Source organism: Scyliorhinus canicula, chromosome 22 (assembly GCF_902713615.1).
Source record: "Scyliorhinus canicula chromosome 22, sScyCan1.1, whole genome shotgun sequence".
In the NCBI taxonomy this organism is placed as follows: domain Eukaryota; kingdom Metazoa; phylum Chordata; class Chondrichthyes; order Carcharhiniformes; family Scyliorhinidae; genus Scyliorhinus; species Scyliorhinus canicula.
In genome coordinates, this window is record NC_052167.1 from 18,400,438 (window position 1) to 18,420,127 (window position 19,690).

The 19,690-nt window shown below is 46.8% G+C and overlaps 2 protein-coding genes across 2 annotated transcripts in view; one reads left to right on the forward strand and one right to left on the reverse strand.

Moving 5' to 3' along the window:
• Window positions 1-4,784: 4,784 nt before the first annotated feature.
• On the forward strand, window positions 4,785-18,643 carry drgx (dorsal root ganglia homeobox). Its single transcript, XM_038783057.1, has 6 exons — window positions 4,785-4,865; window positions 7,479-7,579; window positions 7,877-7,978; window positions 10,077-10,249; window positions 10,693-10,805; window positions 18,289-18,643. The coding sequence occupies exons 1-6, from the start codon at window positions 4,808-4,810 to the stop codon at window positions 18,549-18,551; spliced, it is 810 nt and encodes a 269-aa protein (XP_038638985.1). The 5' UTR covers window positions 4,785-4,807; the 3' UTR covers window positions 18,552-18,643.
• LOC119956143 (cardiac-enriched FHL2-interacting protein) overlaps window positions 7,418-19,690 on the reverse strand; it is a 141,189-nt gene continuing 128,916 nt past the window's right edge. Inside the window, exon 4 of the transcript XR_005458590.1 lies at window positions 7,418-7,605. The gene's annotated coding sequence lies outside the window, so the exon portion shown is untranslated. The remainder of the gene's footprint in view (window positions 7,606-19,690) is intronic.

Sequence of the window (19,690 nt, forward strand, 5' to 3'; positions counted from 1 at the left end):
GAGGAGGAAATGGGAGGGAAGGAGAGGGGGCGGGGGAGAGGGAGGGGGAGAGAGATGGAGGTGAAGGGAAATGGGATGGGGAGGGAAAGGGAGAGAGAGTGCGAAAGGGAAAGTGAGATGGAAGGGTGAGGGAGGAAAAGGGAGATGGGGAGGGAAATGGGAGGGAGGGAGGGAAAGGGGAGGGAGGGAAAGGGGAGGGAGGGAACGGGAGATGGAGAGGAGGGAGGGGAGGGAGAGGATGAGGGAGGAAGGGGAGTGAGTGGGAGGGGTAGGAGGGAGAGGAGCGAGTGGAAGGAAGGGCAGAGAGAGGGGAACAAAGGTGGGATGTAATGAACAAATGGAGGATGGAGGATGGATGGTGAGAATGAGGGGAGATGGAGGAACGAGGGAGGGAAAAAAGAGGAAGGGAATGAGGGAGGATGGAGGGAATGAGGGAGGGGAGGATGGAGAATGGAGGGAGGGAAAAAAGGACGGAGGGCATGAGGGAAGGATGGAGTGAGGGAGGAAAGGAAGGAGGGAAAGTGGGAAAGGAGGGAGGGAATGAGGGAGTGAATGAGGGAAGAAAAAAGGGAATGAATGAGCGAGGAAATGAGGGAGGGAATGAATGGGAAGAGGGAACAAAGGAGGAGTGTGGGAAGGAGGGAAGGAATGAGGGAAGGAAGAAGGAGGGAGGGATAGAAGAGGAGGGAGGAAGGGAGGGAGAAGGAAGGAGGGAGGGAGAGAGAGCAGGGAGAGAGGGATGGCTGGGAGGAGATAGGGAGAAGGAGGCGGAGAGAGGGATGTAGAGGGAGGGAGAGAAGTAAGGAGAGGAAGGAATGGAGCTCAGGAGAGGGAGGGAGGTAGAGAGAGAGGGGAGGGAGGCAGATAGCGAGATAGGAAGAGGGAAGGGAGGGATGGAATTAGGGAAAGGGGAATTGTAGGGAGAGAGATGGAAGGAAGCGAGTGGGATGGGATGGATCCATAAAGAGAGAGAGAGAGAGAAGGGAGGGAGGTAGGGAGAGGAAATGGAGGGTGGTAGGGAAAGGGGAGGGAGGTAGGGAGAGAATTGGATTTGAGTTTGTTTTATTGTCACGCGTACCAAGGTACAGTGAAAAGTATTGTACTGTGTACAGTCCGGACAGATCATTCTGTACATGAATAAAAACATAGGACATACGATAAATACACAATGTAAATAGATAGACACAGGCATCAGCTGAAGCATCCAGGAGTGCAGTCTACTCGGTAGAGAAGATGTGTGAAGAGATCAGATCAGTTCATAAGAGAGTCATTCAGGAGTCTGGTAACAGCGGGGAAGAAGCTGTTTTTGAACCTGTTCGTGTGTGTTCTCAGACTACTGTATCTCCTGCCCGATAGAAGAAGTTGGAAGAGAGAATAACCCGGGTGGGAGGGGTCTTTGAATATGCTGCCCACTTTCCCAAGGCAGCGGGAGGTGTAGACAGCCAATGGATGGGAGGCATGATGGACTTGGCTGTGTTCACGACCCTCTGTAGTTTCTTGCGGTCCTGGGCCGAGCAGTTGCCATACCAGGCTGTGATGCAGCCCGATAGGATGCTTTCTGTGATGCATCATGCATAAGTTGGTAAGAGTCAATGTGGACATGCGAATTTCCTTAGTTTCCTGAGGAAGTATAGACGCTGTTGTGCTTTCTTGGTTGTTGCATTGACATGAGTGGACCAGGACAGATTGTTGGTGATGTTTACATCTCAGAATTTAAAGCTGTCAACCATCTCCACCTTGGCATCATTGATGCAGACAGGGGTGTGAATGATACTTTGCTTCCTGAAGTCAATGACCAGCTCTTTGGTTTTGCTGACATGGAGGGAGAGATTTTCATCATTCCACCATTCCGCAAGGTTCTCTCCTGTTGTTCGAGATCCGACTTACTACGGTTGTGTCATCAGCAAACCTGGAGATGGAGTTGGAGCCACAGTTGTGTGTGTACAGAGAATATAGTAGGGGGCTAAGTACGCAGCCTTGTGGGGCCCGGTATTGAGGACTATCATGGAGGAGGTGTTGTTTATCCTTACTGATTGTGGTCTATGGGTCAGGAAGTCAAGGATCCAGTTGCAGAGGGAGGAGCCAAGTCTGAGGCTTTGGAGCTTTGGCTGGGATTATAGTGTTGAAGGCGGAGCTGTAGTCAATGAATAGGAGTCTGACATGGGAGTTCCTGTTGTCAAGATGCTCCAGGGATGAGTGTAGGGGCAGGGAGATGGAGTCTGCTGCTGCATGACCAGGGATCCCGTCTGGTCCCGTCGCTTTCTGAGGGTTCACTTTCAAGAAGGCCGATCTGACTTCGGAAGCTATGACAGTGGGTTTGGATCTATCTGAGGATGTTGGTTTTCTGCTCAAAACAAGCTAAAAATTCATTGAGTTCATCGGGGAGTGGTGCTCTGCTGCCGGAGATTCTAAGGGCTGGTGTAGCTCCATGGGCTAAACAGCTGGTTTGTAATGCAGAACCAAGGCCAGCAGTGCGGGTACAATTCCTGTACCAGCTTACCTGAACAGATGGTGGAATGTGGCGACTAGGGGCTTTTCACAGCAACTCCGTATATGTGACAGTAAAAGACTATTATTACTCAGTTGTGTTGTAGCCCATTATGCTGTTTTAGCCTTGACACAACCATTGACAATCCATGATGTTAGTCTGTGACTCTAACTTAGTCTGGTATTGTCTCTTGGCATCCCTGATGGCATTGCTGAGGTCGTACTTGAATTTCTTGTCTTGGTCAGGGTGGCCTATCTAAATGCCTCAGACCTGGGAGCTGAATTTCCCGATTGAAACATGGTTTCCAGTTGGGAAACGTACGTACTACCTTCTTTGGCAAGCAATCATCTACACACTTGCTGATAAAATCTGTGACGGTGGTGGCCGCTGTGTTCTTGAATATAGACCAGTCCAGTCCACTGACTCCAAACAGTCATGTCGGAGCTCTTCTGTTGCCTCAAACTAGCATTGCACGACCTTCTTAATCAGTTTCTCCCGCTTACGTTTCTGCTTGTATGATGGGAGAAGGAGCATTGTCTTATGGTCCAATTTTCCAATGTACGGTCGTGGGATGGATCGGTAGGCACACTTGATGTTTGTGTAGCAGTGGTCAAGAATGTTGGCAACCCTGGTGGGACAAGAGATGTGTTGGTGGAATTTTGACAGCACACTCTTGCGGTTGGCCAGGTTGAGCAGTAGTTCGCCAGGGTCACCAAGTCTGAGCCGATACCGGGATAAGTTGATGAGGAAGTAAACCCCTCCACCCTTTGCTTTGCCCGATGCTGCCATGAGGTCCATCCGGTGTATTGAGGAGCCATCAGGTTGTAAGGCACAGTCCGATGAGACAGTGGTGAGCCGTGTCTCTGTGAAACTGAGCACACTGCAGTATCTTACTTCTCTCTGAGAGGTACGTCTAGCATTAAGTTCATCCAGCTTTGTTTTTCGATCGCTTGGACATTTGCCAGGAGTATGCTGGGGAGAGGAGACTTGAAGCCACGTTGTTTTAGTCTCCCATGCAGACCGCCGTATTTCCCTCGCTTCCTCAATGGGCGACTGCCTCTCGCTGGTCCCAGGATCTGATGGGAGAAGTCTGACCTTGTGGAAAGTACTTGGTTATGTTTGGCGAGGTCCGGGGTGCTGGGTTCAATTTCAGTGTTGCATCTGGCAGGGTCCCAGGCGCTGGTTGCGATTATGGGGTTGGGGTTGGGGGGGGGGGGGGGGGGCAGAGTGGGGGGGAGGGGCCATGTTCACAATCCAGTCGGGCCTTGGGGTTCCATGCATACAGATACACCATTTGGCGAGGAGGGGAAAGAGGAGTGAGGGGATGGCGGGAAGGAGAGAGGGAGGGGAGGGGATGGGGAAAGAAGGAAGGAGGGGAGGGGGAGGAGGAGGGAGGAGAGAAGAGGAAAGGAGGGAGGGGAAAGGAGGGAGGGAGAGGAAAGGAGGGACGGGAGAGGGAAGGAGGGAAAGGGAAGGAGGGAGGGGAGAGGGAAGGAGGGAGGGAGGGGAAAGGGAAGAAGGGAGGGAGGGAGGGAAGGAGGGAGGGGAGAGAGGATGGAGTGAGGGGAGAGAGGATGGAGAGAGGGAGGGGAGAGAGGATGGAGGGATAAATGTAGGGAGGAAGAGAGGAGTTAGAGTGGAGAGAGAGAGGAGGAGGGAGAGTGAGAGAGGAGGTAGGGATAAACTCACTGTCCTGATACTGTACATCCAGGAATGTTTCTTTTTGGGAGTCTGCTTTTTTGAAAAAAGAATGACGTTCCGGACCACGTGCGCATTTTGGCACGACCCAGGGGAGCTATTGAAGTTACTCACAGAAGACAACGCTGGAAATAATTAGATTAAGGCCAATTACGCGTGAGATTATAAAAGCAAGTTGCTGAGAGGCTGTGCATGTTAGAGGCAGATAAAGACATCTGGTCAGTTACACGCTGTGAGGGCTGGCCCATTGCTGAGGAGGAAGGAGCTTGGCAATCTCCTCCAAAGCCACATCCATCCTCATTTTGGGCTTCAGTTTCCACACACACACAGGTACGAGAGAGAGAGAGAGAGGAGGAGGAGGAGGAGGGGGTGGGAAAGCGTTGCAAATCTGGCGTTTCCTCGATGATGGCAACAGTAGCGTCTGACAGATTCTAAAATCTCGTTGGCGTGTCTCTATCTCTCTCTCTGGCGAGGGCAATTTTAACGGGTGCTTCGCCTGGATAAAGCCGAAGGTATTTTCCCTCTGTTATTTTTGGGGGTCTCCTCTTGTACCGACTTCAGCCACACAGCACACTCATCCTCCCAAACAACCCCCCCATCTCAGCTCTCTGGTGTTGCAAGATGTTCTATTTTCACTGCCCTCCGCAGTTAGACGGGGAATGCTGCCGCACAAATTCGCGTAAGTACGTTTAGATATAAATCTACTACTTAAAACCTCCACCCACACGTGTTATAGATGCATGCGATTTATAATATATCACACACGTGGATAAACACTAATGTACATTATGGAAACGAACGCAGGCGAATGAGCAACCTCGGTGATAAAAGGCAACATATTAAACGTCCCAGGGAAAACAGAGCTGCCCTTTGATTTTCTTTTTTAAAAGTCCAACCATTTTCCGTACTAATTCTCAATTCATTCCTGTCCTTGGGTGTAGCTGCTCCTTCTGATGTTATGTAAGAATTAGTGCTAGTTCATTTCAAATGTTGATTTGAAACTGAAGTTTTTGTTTAAAGAATCAAAGGCGATTTAACTTTGCGTAGCTCCTGCACCGTTCCATGTCCTCGCTGCTTTTCGATATCGAAATTGCCCGTGCGTGCAGTTTAAGTGTTTGAAACTAGGGATTAGATTTATCTTTGCATCTGAACAATTGTTAAATTGCAAAGCGATCGTTGCAGTTTGTGTGTGTGTATTGGGGGAATAGATTGTGATCACTTCCCATGTCAGATTGGGTGTTTGATTTTGCATCACTTTATTTTTGTGTGTGTGTCTTAAATCGTTTATGCATTTTTACAGATTAATTGAGACACTCCGTAATGCAATGATCCAATCTGGGTCTTTCTTACCCCGTACACAGCCCATGTCTTGGTGCTCGCACTCCAGGCTTGTACAGGAGAGGGTTGGTCCCAGCAGGATTTTGCCACCTGCTTCCTACCCTGGAAACACATAGGAAAAAAAAACCTTTTATTTTATTTTTTGCCTGAGGGTTAAAATAGGCTTTTACCACCGCAGATGTTTGGTGTCATGCTTCTAATCAAGGCTTTAAACCGTGGTCACGCTCCTCCCTTCGTCAAAAGGTTCTGCATGAATCTTTTATGCTGTTTTGCAAACAAATTATAAGCGCGGGTTGGGGGTGGAAATAAGACCCCGCCGGAAAAACCATCAGCCTCGGTTCGCCCCTATGTCGAATTTGGCCTGCCAGACGGAGCTGGTAAAGGTTCAATAGAAGCCAGAGGTCAAATCAAGAAGGGGCAAATAAAGATTGGAGAGGATTTTTCTGGCGTGTTGCTATGAAATAACCTGGTTGAGTAACTGGCTCCTACACCTAGGGGGTAATCTGGGAGAGTAGGGTGGGGGGGGGGGGGGGGGGGGTTAGTAACTGACTCCAACACCTAGGGGGTAACCTGGGAGAGTGGGGGGTTTAGCAACTGGCTCCGACACCTAGGGGGTAACCTGGGAGAGTGGGGGTTTAGCAACTGGCTTCTGCACCTAGGGGGTAACCTGGGAGAGTGGGGGGTTTAGTAACTGGCTCCTACACCTAGGGGATAGCCTGGGAGAGTGGGGGGGTTTAGTAACTGGCTCCTACACCTAGGGGGTAACCTGGGAGAGTGGGGGTTTAGTAACTGGCTCCTACACCTAGGGGGTAGCCTGGGAGAGTGGGGGGTTTAGTAACTGGCTCCTACACCTAGGGAGTAACCTGGGAGAGTGGGGGGTTTAGTAACTGGCTCCTACACCTAGGGGGTAACCTGGGAGAGTGGGGGTTTAGTAACTGGCTCCTACACCTAGGGGGTAGCCTGGGAGAGTGGGGGGTTTAGTAACTGGCTCCTACACCTAGGGGGTAGCCTGGGAGAGTGGAGGGTTTAGTAACTGGCTCCTACACCTAGGGAGTAACCTGGGAGAGTGGGGGTTTAGCAACTGGCTCCGACACCTAGGGGGTAGCCTGGGAGAGTGGGGGTTTAGTAACTGGCTCCGACACCTAGGGGGTAGCCTGGGAGAGTGGGGGTTTAGTAACTGGCTTCTGCACCTAGGGGGTAACCTGGGAGAGTGGGGGTTTAGTAACTGGCTTCTGCACCTAGGGGGTAACCTGGGAGAGTGGGGGTTTAGTAACTGGCTCCTAAAAATAGGGGGTAGCCTGGGAGAGTGGGGGGTTTAGTAACTGACTCCGACACCTAGGGGGTAACCTGGGAGAGTGGGGGTTTAGTAACTGGCTCCTACACCTAGGGGGTAGCCTGGGAGAGTGGGGGGTTTAGTAACTGGCCCCTACACCTAGGGGGTATCCTGGGAGAGTGGGGGGTTTAGTAACTGGCTCCTACACCTAGGGGGTAGCCTGGGAGAGTGGGGGGGGGGTTTAGTAACTGGCCCCTACACCTAGGGGATAACCTGGGAGAGTGGGGGTTTAGTAACTGGCTTCTGCACCTATGGGGTAACCTGGGAGAGTGGGTGTTTAGTAACTGGCCCCTACACCTAGGGGGTAACCTGGGAGAGTGGGGGGTTTAGTAACTGGCTCCTACACCTTTTATTTTGGCTGAATTACGTCCACGAAAACTAATTAATTGGACTAAACATTGAAGTGACCAGGCTACACGTCCACTGACCAGTGTTGACTGCTTGACCCTATTCCCCCTCTGATATATAATGTGCTTCCTGATGGAGAGAATTTGGAATTAAGCGAATCTTACTTTCTTTCCCTCTCTTTATTTTTTTGGCGAAATGTAAAAAGCCATTATCGAACTTTTTGTTGTTGCTGCACACCCTTCCATTGAAATCCTTCTCTTTGCACCTTCCCAGTCAATTCCGCCAGCTTCGGTGGCCACAGCGCCAGCGATTTCGATGATGGCTTCCTCCGTAGAAAACAACGACGGAATAGGACAACGTTCACCCTGCAGCAGGTCAGTCCTGTATCGCCAAAAGCTACCTGTTCGAAACACACACAAAATCAACACTTAACAGTTTCGGCAAAGGCTTGTTTGCAGATCGTCCTCCTGGACGAAAAAGAAAACAGGCGTTTGCCCAGAGTCAAACATCACTGGCATCAAAATCAGACCATTTGCAAAGTGTGTGGATTTGTGGAGTCAATTTTCCTCCCTCAAGACAGCAATATTGGGAATAATCGTTGGGCTATTTTAACGGTTGTTTAAATGTTTTTTTTTTAAATTATTGTTTAAAAATGCATTCTCGCCCTCCAGTTGGAAGCTCTCGAAGCCGTGTTTGCACAGACTCATTACCCAGACGTATTCACGAGGGAAGAACTCGCTATGAAGATAAATTTGACTGAAGCCAGGGTTCAGGTAAAATTATTATTTTTTCTTTACTCTTATTTTTTTTTTAAAAAGGAGAACGCTGGACGCTCAGAGTTTACTCTCCTGCCAGTGTAAAGTGCATATCTGGCTGGAGATAAAATAAAATGAAGGACTATCTGTCATCGGCGTGATGCACTTTAATAACGTCAACATAATGTGGAATATTAGATTAGGTTGATTAATCGGTCATTCATAATTAACTAGTGATAATGTTCTACACTAATTTGTCCCTATCTCTAAGGTACCAAATTACATCAATGTAAATCCATTTCCTTGCCTTAGAAAAAGCTACAAACTACCTTTTAAAATTTCAGCCCAAACTGATATCCATGTTAAGCTGCAGACGAGCAGGGGACTTTGCATTGTAAAATCGAGTTACCAAGTCACTGGCTGCATACATTTCGACACAAAAGGCTTGGCATGTTGATATGTGCGAAAAAATACCCCATTTTTAATAAGTACCAGCGCGCAGACACACACACACACACGTACTTATGAACTCCAGAATTGCACTCGGTTGCGATCCGCGAGCGAATGTAATTGTAAGCATTCTAATAGTTTGACTCCAGTCCCTCCGGGCCATGGCGCTATCGTTTAAAACCCAATAAATGTAGCGAGATAATGGAATTCATTGCTCCAAATTGGGGATTGTAAACAGATTATTCTTCCTTAAACGGATTAAGCCACCGTGCTTATTAAATCTGGACATGAAGCAACGTTCACATTGGAGGCGTGTTATTATTATTTGGGAAATGGAATCCTCTTTGTGATATGTTTCATTTTAAAGTGTTCGACTCTTCTTTTCCTGCCAACGAGAGGGGAAGGGGGTGCTGCACATTAAGATAAATGTAGCAATTAGGTGGCATTCCAGACCGGGCAGATCACGACTTTGTGCTGGAAGTTGCAAGGTTGAGATAGCAAATGGGAGACAATTATTCTGCAAACACTTCCAGCGCGATATTTTCAATAGTTCATTTCCCAGACTTCAGTCATCGGGGAGACAAGAGCTGCACCCCCTCCCCATCACCCCAAAATCCAACAAAAAATAAAGAGACCCTGCTGGTGCGGGATCTGGAAGCCCCTAAAATATGATTAATGTGTTCGAAAGCCGAGCCTTAATCGAAACTGATGTTGTCAAACAATCACTAAATAGAAAATAAATGACTTCATCATGCATGTTACTCAGTGGCAGGCTAACTGTCAGTGGAAAGTCATTAAAATATGATAATGAAAAATTGCTCAATTAAATGTTGTTATAGCCAACGACCTTCATTCAATTATGATGCAAGAAGTTGTCTGCATTTGGTCCACACTTAACTGACCCAAGTTTACATGATTATAAAGTCATTAATATCTTGGTGGAGCTTGCTGCAATTTTGAATCGCGCGCACACACACACACACACACAAGGAGGAGCTCTGCCCTAATCGCCCCCCCACCCTTCTGAGATTTGGTCAAATTTAGTGGGGGGGGGGGGGGGAATGATTACATTAATGCTTATAAATTTGATATTTGTTAGGGTTTTTTTTGGGTGTTGTTGGCTATTAAGAGGGACCACGTTAGTCCCCCCCCCCCCCCCCCCCCCCCCCCACACACACACCCCTTTGCACGTTATGATAAGTTTAACAACAAGTCCAATGCCTTGGGAGCCGGGGATGGTCTGTGTGTCTGGGAGTGGAATGGACAACAGTAAAGTGCGTTAAGGAAATTAATGAAAATGCCAGTTAGAAAGGAGGCAGAAAGCGTTCGTACTTTCCCCGCGAGGTAGTGGCAATTTACACACACACACACACACACTCTCTCTCTCTCTCTCTCTCTCTTTCTCTCCACTCTACCTATCACATTGAGAAGTCACTCTCAAAGCAACGAGATAGACAGTGGGAAGACTCACCGCCACTCTTAGCCCTTGAAGGTGTGCAGTTATAGTTGAGACAACTTCAGACCCGGCCCTAAATGACCCATCACATTCGCCACAGGATCAGGGTGCAGCCGTTTTCATTTCATTTTCATGTCCAACAGAAATGCAAGAGCGAGGGGGCGTGAGAGGCAGGAGGCGGGTTGACGGTCTCACCTTTTGACTTGGCAGGTTTGGTTTCAAAACCGAAGGGCCAAATGGAGGAAGACGGAAAGGGGGAATTCGGACCAGGAAGCGGGGAAGGAGATTGCAGCCGAGGGGTCGCCTCCCATGAGGAATTTGAACTCCCCCTCTCAAATGGAGCCGAACAGAAACAAAAAAGAATCGTTGGAAATGCAGCAGAGGTAAGCGGGAGGAGGAATCTGAGCTGATCAGAGAGTCTCTCTCTGTGCCCCTGCCTCTCTCTGTGCCCCTGTCTCTCTCTGTGCCCCTGTCTCTCTGTCTCCGTCTCCCTCTCCCTTTCTCACTCTCCCTTTCTGTCTCTCTCTCTCCCTTTCTGTATCTCTCTCTCCCTTTCTGTGTGTGTCTCTCTCTCACTCTGTCCCTATGTGTGCGTGTGTGTGTCTCTCTCTCTACCTCTGTCTCTCTCTGCCTCTGTCTGTCTCTCTCTGTCTGTTTCCCTCTGTCTGTCTCCCCCTGTCTCTCTCTCTCTCTCTGTCTCTCTCTCTCTCTCTGTCTCTCAGTCTGTGTCTCTCTCTCTGTCTGCCTCTCTCTGTCTGTCTCTATCTCTGTGGAGGTAAACGTTTATTTCAACATCATCCCGTTAACTCTTATCTTTGTCCTTTAGCCTCGGCCGGACGGTGGGCCCCACAGCTCCCTTCTTCCCCTCTTGCCTGCCCACTACCCTTCTCAACACCGCCACTTATGCCCAAGCTCTGACGCAAGTTGCGACACTAAAAGGTGAGTCCTGCTTTCCTTTCAAAAAAAATGTCCCCGTCCCCCCACCCCTCCCCGCAGCCAAACCTGGTCAATTACCAGGCTGAAATTACCAGGCTGAAATTACTAGGCTGAAATTGACATTACCCAGATTGGGAAGGGTGGGGGTGGGAGAGGAGAGACAGAGGGGTGACGTTAATCGGATGAAACAAACTTTAGGAATTTGAACCACATTTTATCTCCTTTTTAAAACAAAAAGCGTGTGCCGGAGTCCTTCCTTCAATACTGACAGACCGGGTCCAATGTGGTCCAGCAGGACCCTGCATGCCCAATGTGGGCTAGCAGGACCCTGCATGCCCAATGTGGGCTAGCAGGACCCTGCATGCCCAATGTGGGCTAGCAGGACCCTGCATGCCCAATGTGGTCTCGCAGGACCCTGCATGTCCAATGTGGGCTAGCAGGACCCTGCATACTCCAACTCCCAGTCAATGGTGCTGGTACGCAGCATCCTCGCACGTGGAAAGATGCCGATACTTGCCTCATGCAAGTTTGACCCGCCCATTCTCAACCCTTGACCTGCTAACCCACCGGAGCAACACATTTTCTTGTTCGAAATAAACGTCTTGTCATTCAGTCTGGCAGCCAACAAGGGGAGGTTTTGATATTATCTTTATGGCATTAAGTATTCATGCACCAGGCCCTGGTGATGTGATATAAATGAGATGCGGTTTGCGCGTGTTTCCCCCTCCTTCTGTGGAACATTAATTGCATCCTTAAAGCAGGAATGGAATCTCTTTAAGGGAAATTCGTGAAAGTGCACAGAAACGGCATCCAATAATATCATTAAAGGAGTGGACCAGAGAGTGAGGGAACTGTTGTTAAACCAATTAAAAACAGAAAAGCTTCATAATTCTCATCAATGCATACAACGAGAATGCAATGGGGGTTCGTTACTCCCTCTGCCGCATCTGCTGTTTATTTCCCCCATCGGAGTGCTGAAATGTCAAAGCATTTGGACCAAAATAATACTCGGATCCCAATCGTTAGTGTTATTGAGGAAACATAATCTGTGCACCAAGTGTGGAAGGCGACATTCTGCCTCAGTGCCATTTTCAAGGGATTAAACATGCATCGCCGACTATCTGTCATCTCACAATGTCATGTCGAACATGAAGTGCTTGTCGAGTTAATATGTTAAACCAGCCCTGTGAGCCTTCAAACAAAGTTTGGGGGTCTAATGGTTACAGTCAGATGAAAACTACCAGTGGCCTGCTCAACAAATAATGCGGAGTTACTGATAACTAGTCTGATTGGAGACAGCCCACCCCCCTCCAAAAAAAAACTATTTGGGAAAATCCATTTACATTTGTATAGAACACGTCTCCTTATTAACCCCGGACTCTGATAATAAAATAGAGCGGAATAGAATTGGTAATCATTTTTTTTTGTAAGGTTTAGTTTATACATACATCATTTAGACATTGAAATACAGGCATTAAAAAGAACAATTTAAAATGCCAAATCAAACTGATTAACTGTTCCTGAATCAGAATGTTTATAATGGTGAAGTCGAAATAGATACATTTATGTTAATCTTGTTGCCTTGTCATCCAGTGTTAGTTAGCTGAGGCAAGGGTGAATTCAACCACTATATATATTTTTTTTCTCTCTTGGATTAAGTTTGATGTTGGCTTCACATTAATTGCAAGTGACGTGTTTATTGTGTGGAGATGGACTGCAGACTCCCAGGTCCCAAACTACACGAAAGTACTAACAGATCTGTAACCAGTCACAGGTGCTGCCACTGGAGAACTGATACACATACAACATGTGTTTCTCTCAAGGTCCCCCATGGTAGCTAAGGAATGACTTTGTTACAGCTACGTGGTCCTCAAATAAATGTGCGAAATTAAGGAACCCCTCTTTGGCCCAGGCTCAAGCAAGGAAAATGGGAGTGAGTGGAATGCAATGTGCCATTTCCAACTAGGCCATTCTGTTCGGGTGGTGGAATCTTTAGAAGTTTTCAACAAAGTAAGGTTCTGAGGTCCAGACCGATTTAATGGGTGTCTTGCTGACAAAATAAGCAAGGTGCCCCAAAAAGTTAAATACATAGCCTTATGTGTGTCTAAATAATTATTAAAAGCTGGAGTTTATACCCAGAAGCTAGACATGATAAAGTACATGGTTAAAGTGTCAATGTCATACATTGCTTTTTTTTTGGGGGGGGGGGGGGTTACATTTTGACCAAATAGTGACGTTCCACTCCAACACTTGATAATTAGAGAACTCCATGTACTCAAATTGTGGGCTGGCTGTGGTACCACATTAGTGTTCAGAAGGCCCAAATCTGTCGTTCTGAATAGCACTGCTGCCTCACAGCTCCAGGGAAACAAGTTCAATTACAGCCTCGGGTGACTGTGTTGTGGTGGCCCTTTTTGCCTGTGTCTGCGTGAGTTTCCTCCGGGTGCTCCGGTTTCCTCCCACAGTCCAAAGGTGTGCCGGTTAGGTGGATTGGCCATACTAAATTGCCCCTTGGTGTCCAAAGGTTATATGGGGTTACTGGATTACGCGGATGGGGTATAGGTGTGGGCTTAAGTAGGGTGCTCTTTCAAGGGCTGGTGTAGACTCGATGGGCTGAATGGCCTCCTGTAAATTCCATGATTCGATGAATGAATATTGAGAAGCAAGTCTTACTTTTTAATCATTGAGAAACCAAAGTGAAAGGGCAAGTTCTCCCATGAACCAGGAGAGAAAGGAAGAGAAGACTGGGTAGCAATGTGGAACTGTGGTGCAGTGGTTAGCACTGCTGCCTCACGGCCCTGAAGGCCCGGGTTTGATCCTGGCCCTGGGTCACTGTTCGTGTTGAGTTTTCACATTCTCCCCATGTCAGCGTGGGTCTCACCCCCACAAACCCAAAGATGTGCAGGTTAGGTAGATTAGCCATGCTAAATTGCCCCTTAATTGGAAAAAAACGAATTGGGTACTCTAAATTAAAAACAAAAAATAACAATATAGGTGGTACAAAATTTATGATGCAATGTTCATAGAATTTACAGTGGAGAAGGAGGCCATTCAGCCCATTAAGTCTGCGCCAGCTCTTGGAAAGAGCACCCCACCCAACCCCACATCTCCACCCTATCCCCATAACCCAGTAACCCCACCCAACACTAAGGGCAATTTTGGACACTAAGGGCAATTTACCATGGCCAATCCAACTAACCTGCACATCTTCGGACTGTGGGAGGAAACCGGAGCACCCGGAGGAAACCCGGGCTCACACAGGGAGAACATGCAAACTCCGCGCAGACAGTGATCCAAGCCAGGAGTGGAACCTGGGACCCTGGAGCGGTGAAGCAATTGTGCTAACCACTATGCTACCATGCTGCCCTGATGTTGGATAACCTATTGAATGAAGTTAAATATTTAATTTAAACTAATCTCTGTTCGTAACTGCCCTATGACCGCCAGATTATATATTCCAACTTTGGAAGCTTTTATTTTAATTTGAGTCCCGAAACATTTTCACTCTTGTCATTGTGGATTTTTTAAATGGAAGTTGAATCTAGATTTAAATCAAAATTCCAGGATTCTTTCAAACCTGGCCACAAGCAACAGAGTTTTCCCACCAAAGGTTTTGAACTTCAGCTTTGAATGGCCCACTGGGGAAGAATTGGCAAATTGAAGCCCCTCCCTTCTTTATTGGGCTGATGTTATGTAGACCCACCATGAGCTTAGCTGTACCTTGCCCACACAAACTGTGCAGTTGGGAAAGAATTCAATTGTAAGAGGGCGGTGCTAATCCTCCATAATTCTCGATAACTCTCCTATTGACTAAGCATATTTGTGAATACACATTTTAACTTGCCTCTGACTCCCAGTTAATTGGTGACACTGTTACTCCTCTTCCCTTCAATCTTTGCCAAGTAACATGATCTAAGTGTAACATGGAACCAGATAATCCAGAGGGAGGACTTAAATTAATTAGAGAGCAAACATGTTTATTTTGAAATGAATCATGTAATGACTTCTGATTAAATATACTGATAGCCCATGAACACGGAATATTGGCTTCCTCTTAGAATGGAAATTGAGATGCTGAAAAAAACAACAATCTGGGTTTATTGGCAGTGCTGAATCATACAGTTTGAGTCTCCTGGTAATTACAGTACATGTTTTGTTACACTGGGTATAACTGGTGTAACCAAACTGTGGCTAATGGGTCACATATCCCAATGAAGCCCAGGCAATCTGTTTCTACTCGTGTTTACAGTTCCAACGTGCTGATTTTTGTTCTGTTTTAGCTTCATGGTTTGGAAAGAGCTATTTCAGATTGTTATTAGTGGACACATCAGAACGCCACAGTGTGGGATGAATGGACATGAATGGGTGTTTGGTTTAAACTTTATACTGACTCTCAAATCTCTATGGTATGTATCGAAGAGGCGCACGGTGGAAAAAAGCTGGGACCCTGTGCCATTTAAAATACATTAATTAGAGTTCTGCATAATGGTGAAGAAAATATCATTAGTACACGCTAACCAGTGATGCCTGAGTTAGTTTTGCTCTGTTCAATATTTTCCTTGATTGTACAAAAAAGAATGGTCCTGTTCTCTATAATGCAACGATACCTGTAAGTTGAGGTGAAGGAAATATGCACTGGTTTGAGGTACTGTATTAAGCTTTTTCATTCAAAAAGTATCAACAGCTTCACGCAATAGATGCTCCTAATTGGGAAATAATTTTGATTCTGGTAGCAGGTTAAAAATCTAAGATGTCAAACAGTCATCTTTTTATTTTGGAACAAGTGCTGACATTGTATAATCATTGTAAAGCCACATTCGGCGAGTCTAATGCTTACATTAAACTTCAATAACGTGGAGCTTTTAATTTAACCTGTTGTCAGCCTTTTAGTGTGGTACATAGAACATAGAACATAGAACAGTACAGCACAGAACAGGCCCTTCGGCCCTCAATGTTGTGCCGAGCCATGATCACCCTACTCAACCCACATATCCACCCTATACCCGTAACCCAACAACCCCCCCCTTAACTTTTACTTTTTAGGACACTACGGGTAATTTAGCATGGCCAATCCACCTAACCCGCACATCTTTGGACTGTGGGAGGAAACCGGAGCACCCGGAGGAAACCCACGCACACAGGGGGAGGACGTGCAGACTCCACACAGACAGTGACCCAGCTGGGAATCGAACCTGGGACCCTGGAGCTGGGATTTTACCCCAATGTCTCCACCATCATAAAGACCATGTAATCCCACCACTGTAACATCGCCCGACACTGCTTCAGGTGAATTTAAGACGGAAAGATTCCCTGGTTTTCCCCTTTCATTAAAAAAAGATACCAGTGCCTATGTCCCAACTCGCCCCAAACCTCTTTCCGCCTCCCCCCACCCTATCCTCGCTGAACTAAATTGGCTAAACGACACCATGGTTTAAAAATTCTCATCAATCCCTGATCGCCTCCGACCTCCACAATCCATCCCCAAGGGGCTGGTTTAGCTCACTGGGCTAAATCTCTGGCTTTTAAAGCAGACCAAGCAGGCCAGCGGCACGGTTCGATTCCCGTACCAGCCTCCCCGGATAGGCTCTGGAATGTGGCGTCTAGGGGCTTTTCACAGTAACTTCATTGAAGCCTACTCGTGACAATAAGCGATTTTCTTTTCATTTTCATTTCAAATCCACATCAAAGATCTCTGCCCTCTGCCAATTCAACAATTCCTGTTTTCTATTTTGTTGGCCTTGCTGGCGGCTGGTATGGCCCCAAGCTCGGAAATTCTCCCCCCCCAATTTGTTTCATTTCTCTGTCTCTCTGCCCCTCCAACAAGAAAAAAAACAACCTCTTTAATCAAACATTGGTAATCTGGCCCAACCTCCTTCTTCGCTTCCATAAGAAGCATAGAGATTTGCAGCACAGAAGAGGCCCTTCGGCCCATCGTGTCTGAACCTATCTATTCTAATCCCATTTGCTGTGTCAAATTTCATTTTGTAAAGGACATTTGAGATTGTTTAATTACATTAAAGGTGTTACATAAATGCAAGCAGTTATTATTGTTGGAAGTGTCCGTTTTCTAAAGTTCTGTGATATGCACTTGTCCAGAGTTTGTTTTTCACTGGACTGATAGGTGGGCAGAGAAGCAAAATATTGGCCACCGTTTTATTTGTTTAAAGAAACCAACACCGTTGAATCTCACTTGTGTTGACCTGATACATGATCCAATAATATTCTGATTTGTGACATTTCGTTGCGATTTCCAAACAAATGCAGCATTGTTTGCTGAATGCCTCATGGCAATGGCACCTTATTTAAAATATCGAATCAGGAATGTGTCTAATTTGCATAGCAACATTGGGACATGGACTGGCCAAAGTCGTTGCCCTGTAGCACCACTGTTTTCAAAGACTAGGAATCCTGTGGTGAGTAACTCATCTGATGACCCCCACAAAGCCTGAGCACCATCTACAAGGCACAAGTCAGGAGTGTAATGGAATACTTTCCACTTGCCCGGATGAGTGCAGCTCCAACAGCACTCTCTAGAACCTCAACACCATTCAGCATAAAGCAGCCCGCTTGATTATTACCTCTTCCACAACCAATCTCTCCAACACTGACACACAATAGCAGTCGTGTGTACCAACTGCAGGATGCATTATGGGAACTCGCTAACGTTCCTTAGGCAGCACTGCCCAAACCCATGGCTACTACCATCTAGAAGGACAAGCGAGCAGATGCGTGGGAGCCCCACCACCTGTAGGATTCCCTCCAAGCCACTCACCACCCTGACTTGGAAATGTGTCGCCGTTCCTTCACTGTCATGTCACATCTTAATTCCCTTCCCTAACGTCACTGTGGGGTATACGTACACCTCAGAGTGCTGCCGTTCAAGACTCACCATCACCTTCGGAAGAGCGAGCCAACAATGTTCACATGAAAGAAAAATGGATTGAATCAAACCGAGAACACATTCGAAGTTACCAAAACAACCGTCCAGTCCTAAAATGTTCCAGTCGGCCAGGATATGGTGGCATTGGAGGCAGTTCAGAGGAGGTTCACCAGATTGATTCTGGGAATGAAAGGGTTGATGTATGAGGAGAGATTAAACAGTTTGGGCTTATACTTGCTGGAGTTTAAAAGGATGAGAGGGGATTTGATCGAAGCATATAAAATGCTAAAAAGGATTGATAAAGTAAATGTAGATCAAATGTTCCGCTCATGGGCAATTTAGAACACAAGGTGACAGGTATAGGTTGAGAGGCAGGAGATTTCGAACTGAGATGAGGAGGAACTACTTCTCGCAGAGGGTGGTGAATTTGTGGAACTCACTGCCCCATAGTGCCGTGGAATCAGAGTCATTAAATGGGCTCGAAGGGCTAAATCGCCTACTTCTACTCTTAGTTCCTCTGTTCCATCACATGTGGTGTAAAACGTTTAAACTGTGTTGAGTGAAACATTCATGTCTGTAATTAAGATGCCTGTCTTTCTTTTAAAGGAAATTCCCTATGTTCCTGCTGTGTGCCAGACCCAATGGGTCTCTCCTTCCTGCCACCATATGGCTGCCAGAGCAATCGAACTGCCAGCGTGGCAGCACTGCGCATGAAAGCACGCGAGCACTCCGAGGCAGTCCTCCAATCGGCCAACCTGCTTCCGACTGTCAACAGCAGCCCGGCTGTTGGGCCTAAACCCTCCTTGGACAGCGAGCAGGAGAAGGCCAGCCATCCCAAAGAAAAGATCGAGGCCGAGCGGGGCGTATGAGGAGGAAGAGAGACAACACTTAGGATCATTTTAAGACATTGTTGCAAATGTTCCCACAGTTCTAGAGATGTTGGATGGACCATATGATCAAAACATGATTCCAGCTGTTAAAAAAAACTTATACTCTGATCTGGGTCAAAGCCAAAAATATGTATATAGATGAATTCTGGATTTTTGCAATGCAGCAGTTGACTTTTGTTTTAACCATGGTTCCCCCCCCCCCCCCCCCCCTCCCCTTTCTTGGCGACATGGGAAGATAGTAATTTGCTAATAGGGCCTTGCATTAAGTGTGGCGCAGCAAGTAATTAAGGAGGGAATATATAAGGCCAACAAACCACTTCCTCTGCCCACATTACCCAACCCCCGTTTATAGCATTGGCCAAATGCTGACAAATAAACCAGAACAAACATCAGTGTGCTGAAGTTGGCTGTTCTGAAAGAGGTGACCTTGAGATGGGCAATAAGGCTGAGAGCTTACAGATCATTATGATACAGTAGATTTCTATTAAGTGGACAAACTGTTAAGAGGAATTCATTTGAAATATTAATAGCACAATCTCTGGTATACTTTCCGCCTCAACAAAAGGATTTATGAATTTAATTTTATGCTGTTAATTTTAACTTGACACTCTGGTGAAATATGAAAATACTGTTACCGGCACAAGTAGGGAGCCACACAACAGTACTGTGCCAATTGCGGTTGGCAAATACTATTAAAACATGGGGTTTTAGTTTGGAGGGGTGGGGGTGGAGAGCAAGTGTTGTATTTATTTAAAGGGGAAAGAATGGACTTGTGTCGAAAGGAATAGAATCTTCAATCGTTGCTCTCTCAATAGAACTATCTACGAATCGGATATTGTACTGAGAGAGGTTCACTGAGTACACCACAGGTCATTTCTCCAATATCTGCCGCGTTATTTCAACGCTGCTGACCGTTCCGCCTTTCAATGCACCCCGGCCTGCACTCATTGGCAAATTAGCTTGTTTTCTCCCTCTTCCAGACACACTTTATTGGCCCAAAGTTTGAACTTTACACGGTCTCGGCTCCCCTAGCCTAACTTTTTCCAAGTGTAATTGTTTGATTAAATTTTGTATTTCCAACAGGAAAGGTACATAAATAAATGAACTGTTGAGCAAAT

Bases quoted from the DNA above. Each gene is read 5' to 3' on its own strand.
- drgx (XM_038783057.1), top strand. From the start codon at position 4,808: ATGTTCTATTTTCACTGCCCTCCGCAGTTAGACGGGGAATGCTGCCGC. The intron at 4,866-7,478 runs GTAAGTACGTTT...GCACCTTCCCAG, and splicing joins ATGCTGCCGCACAAATTCGC to TCAATTCCGCCAGCTTCGGT. The intron at 7,979-10,076 runs GTAAAATTATTA...TTGACTTGGCAG, and splicing joins TGACTGAAGCCAGGGTTCAG to GTTTGGTTTCAAAACCGAAG.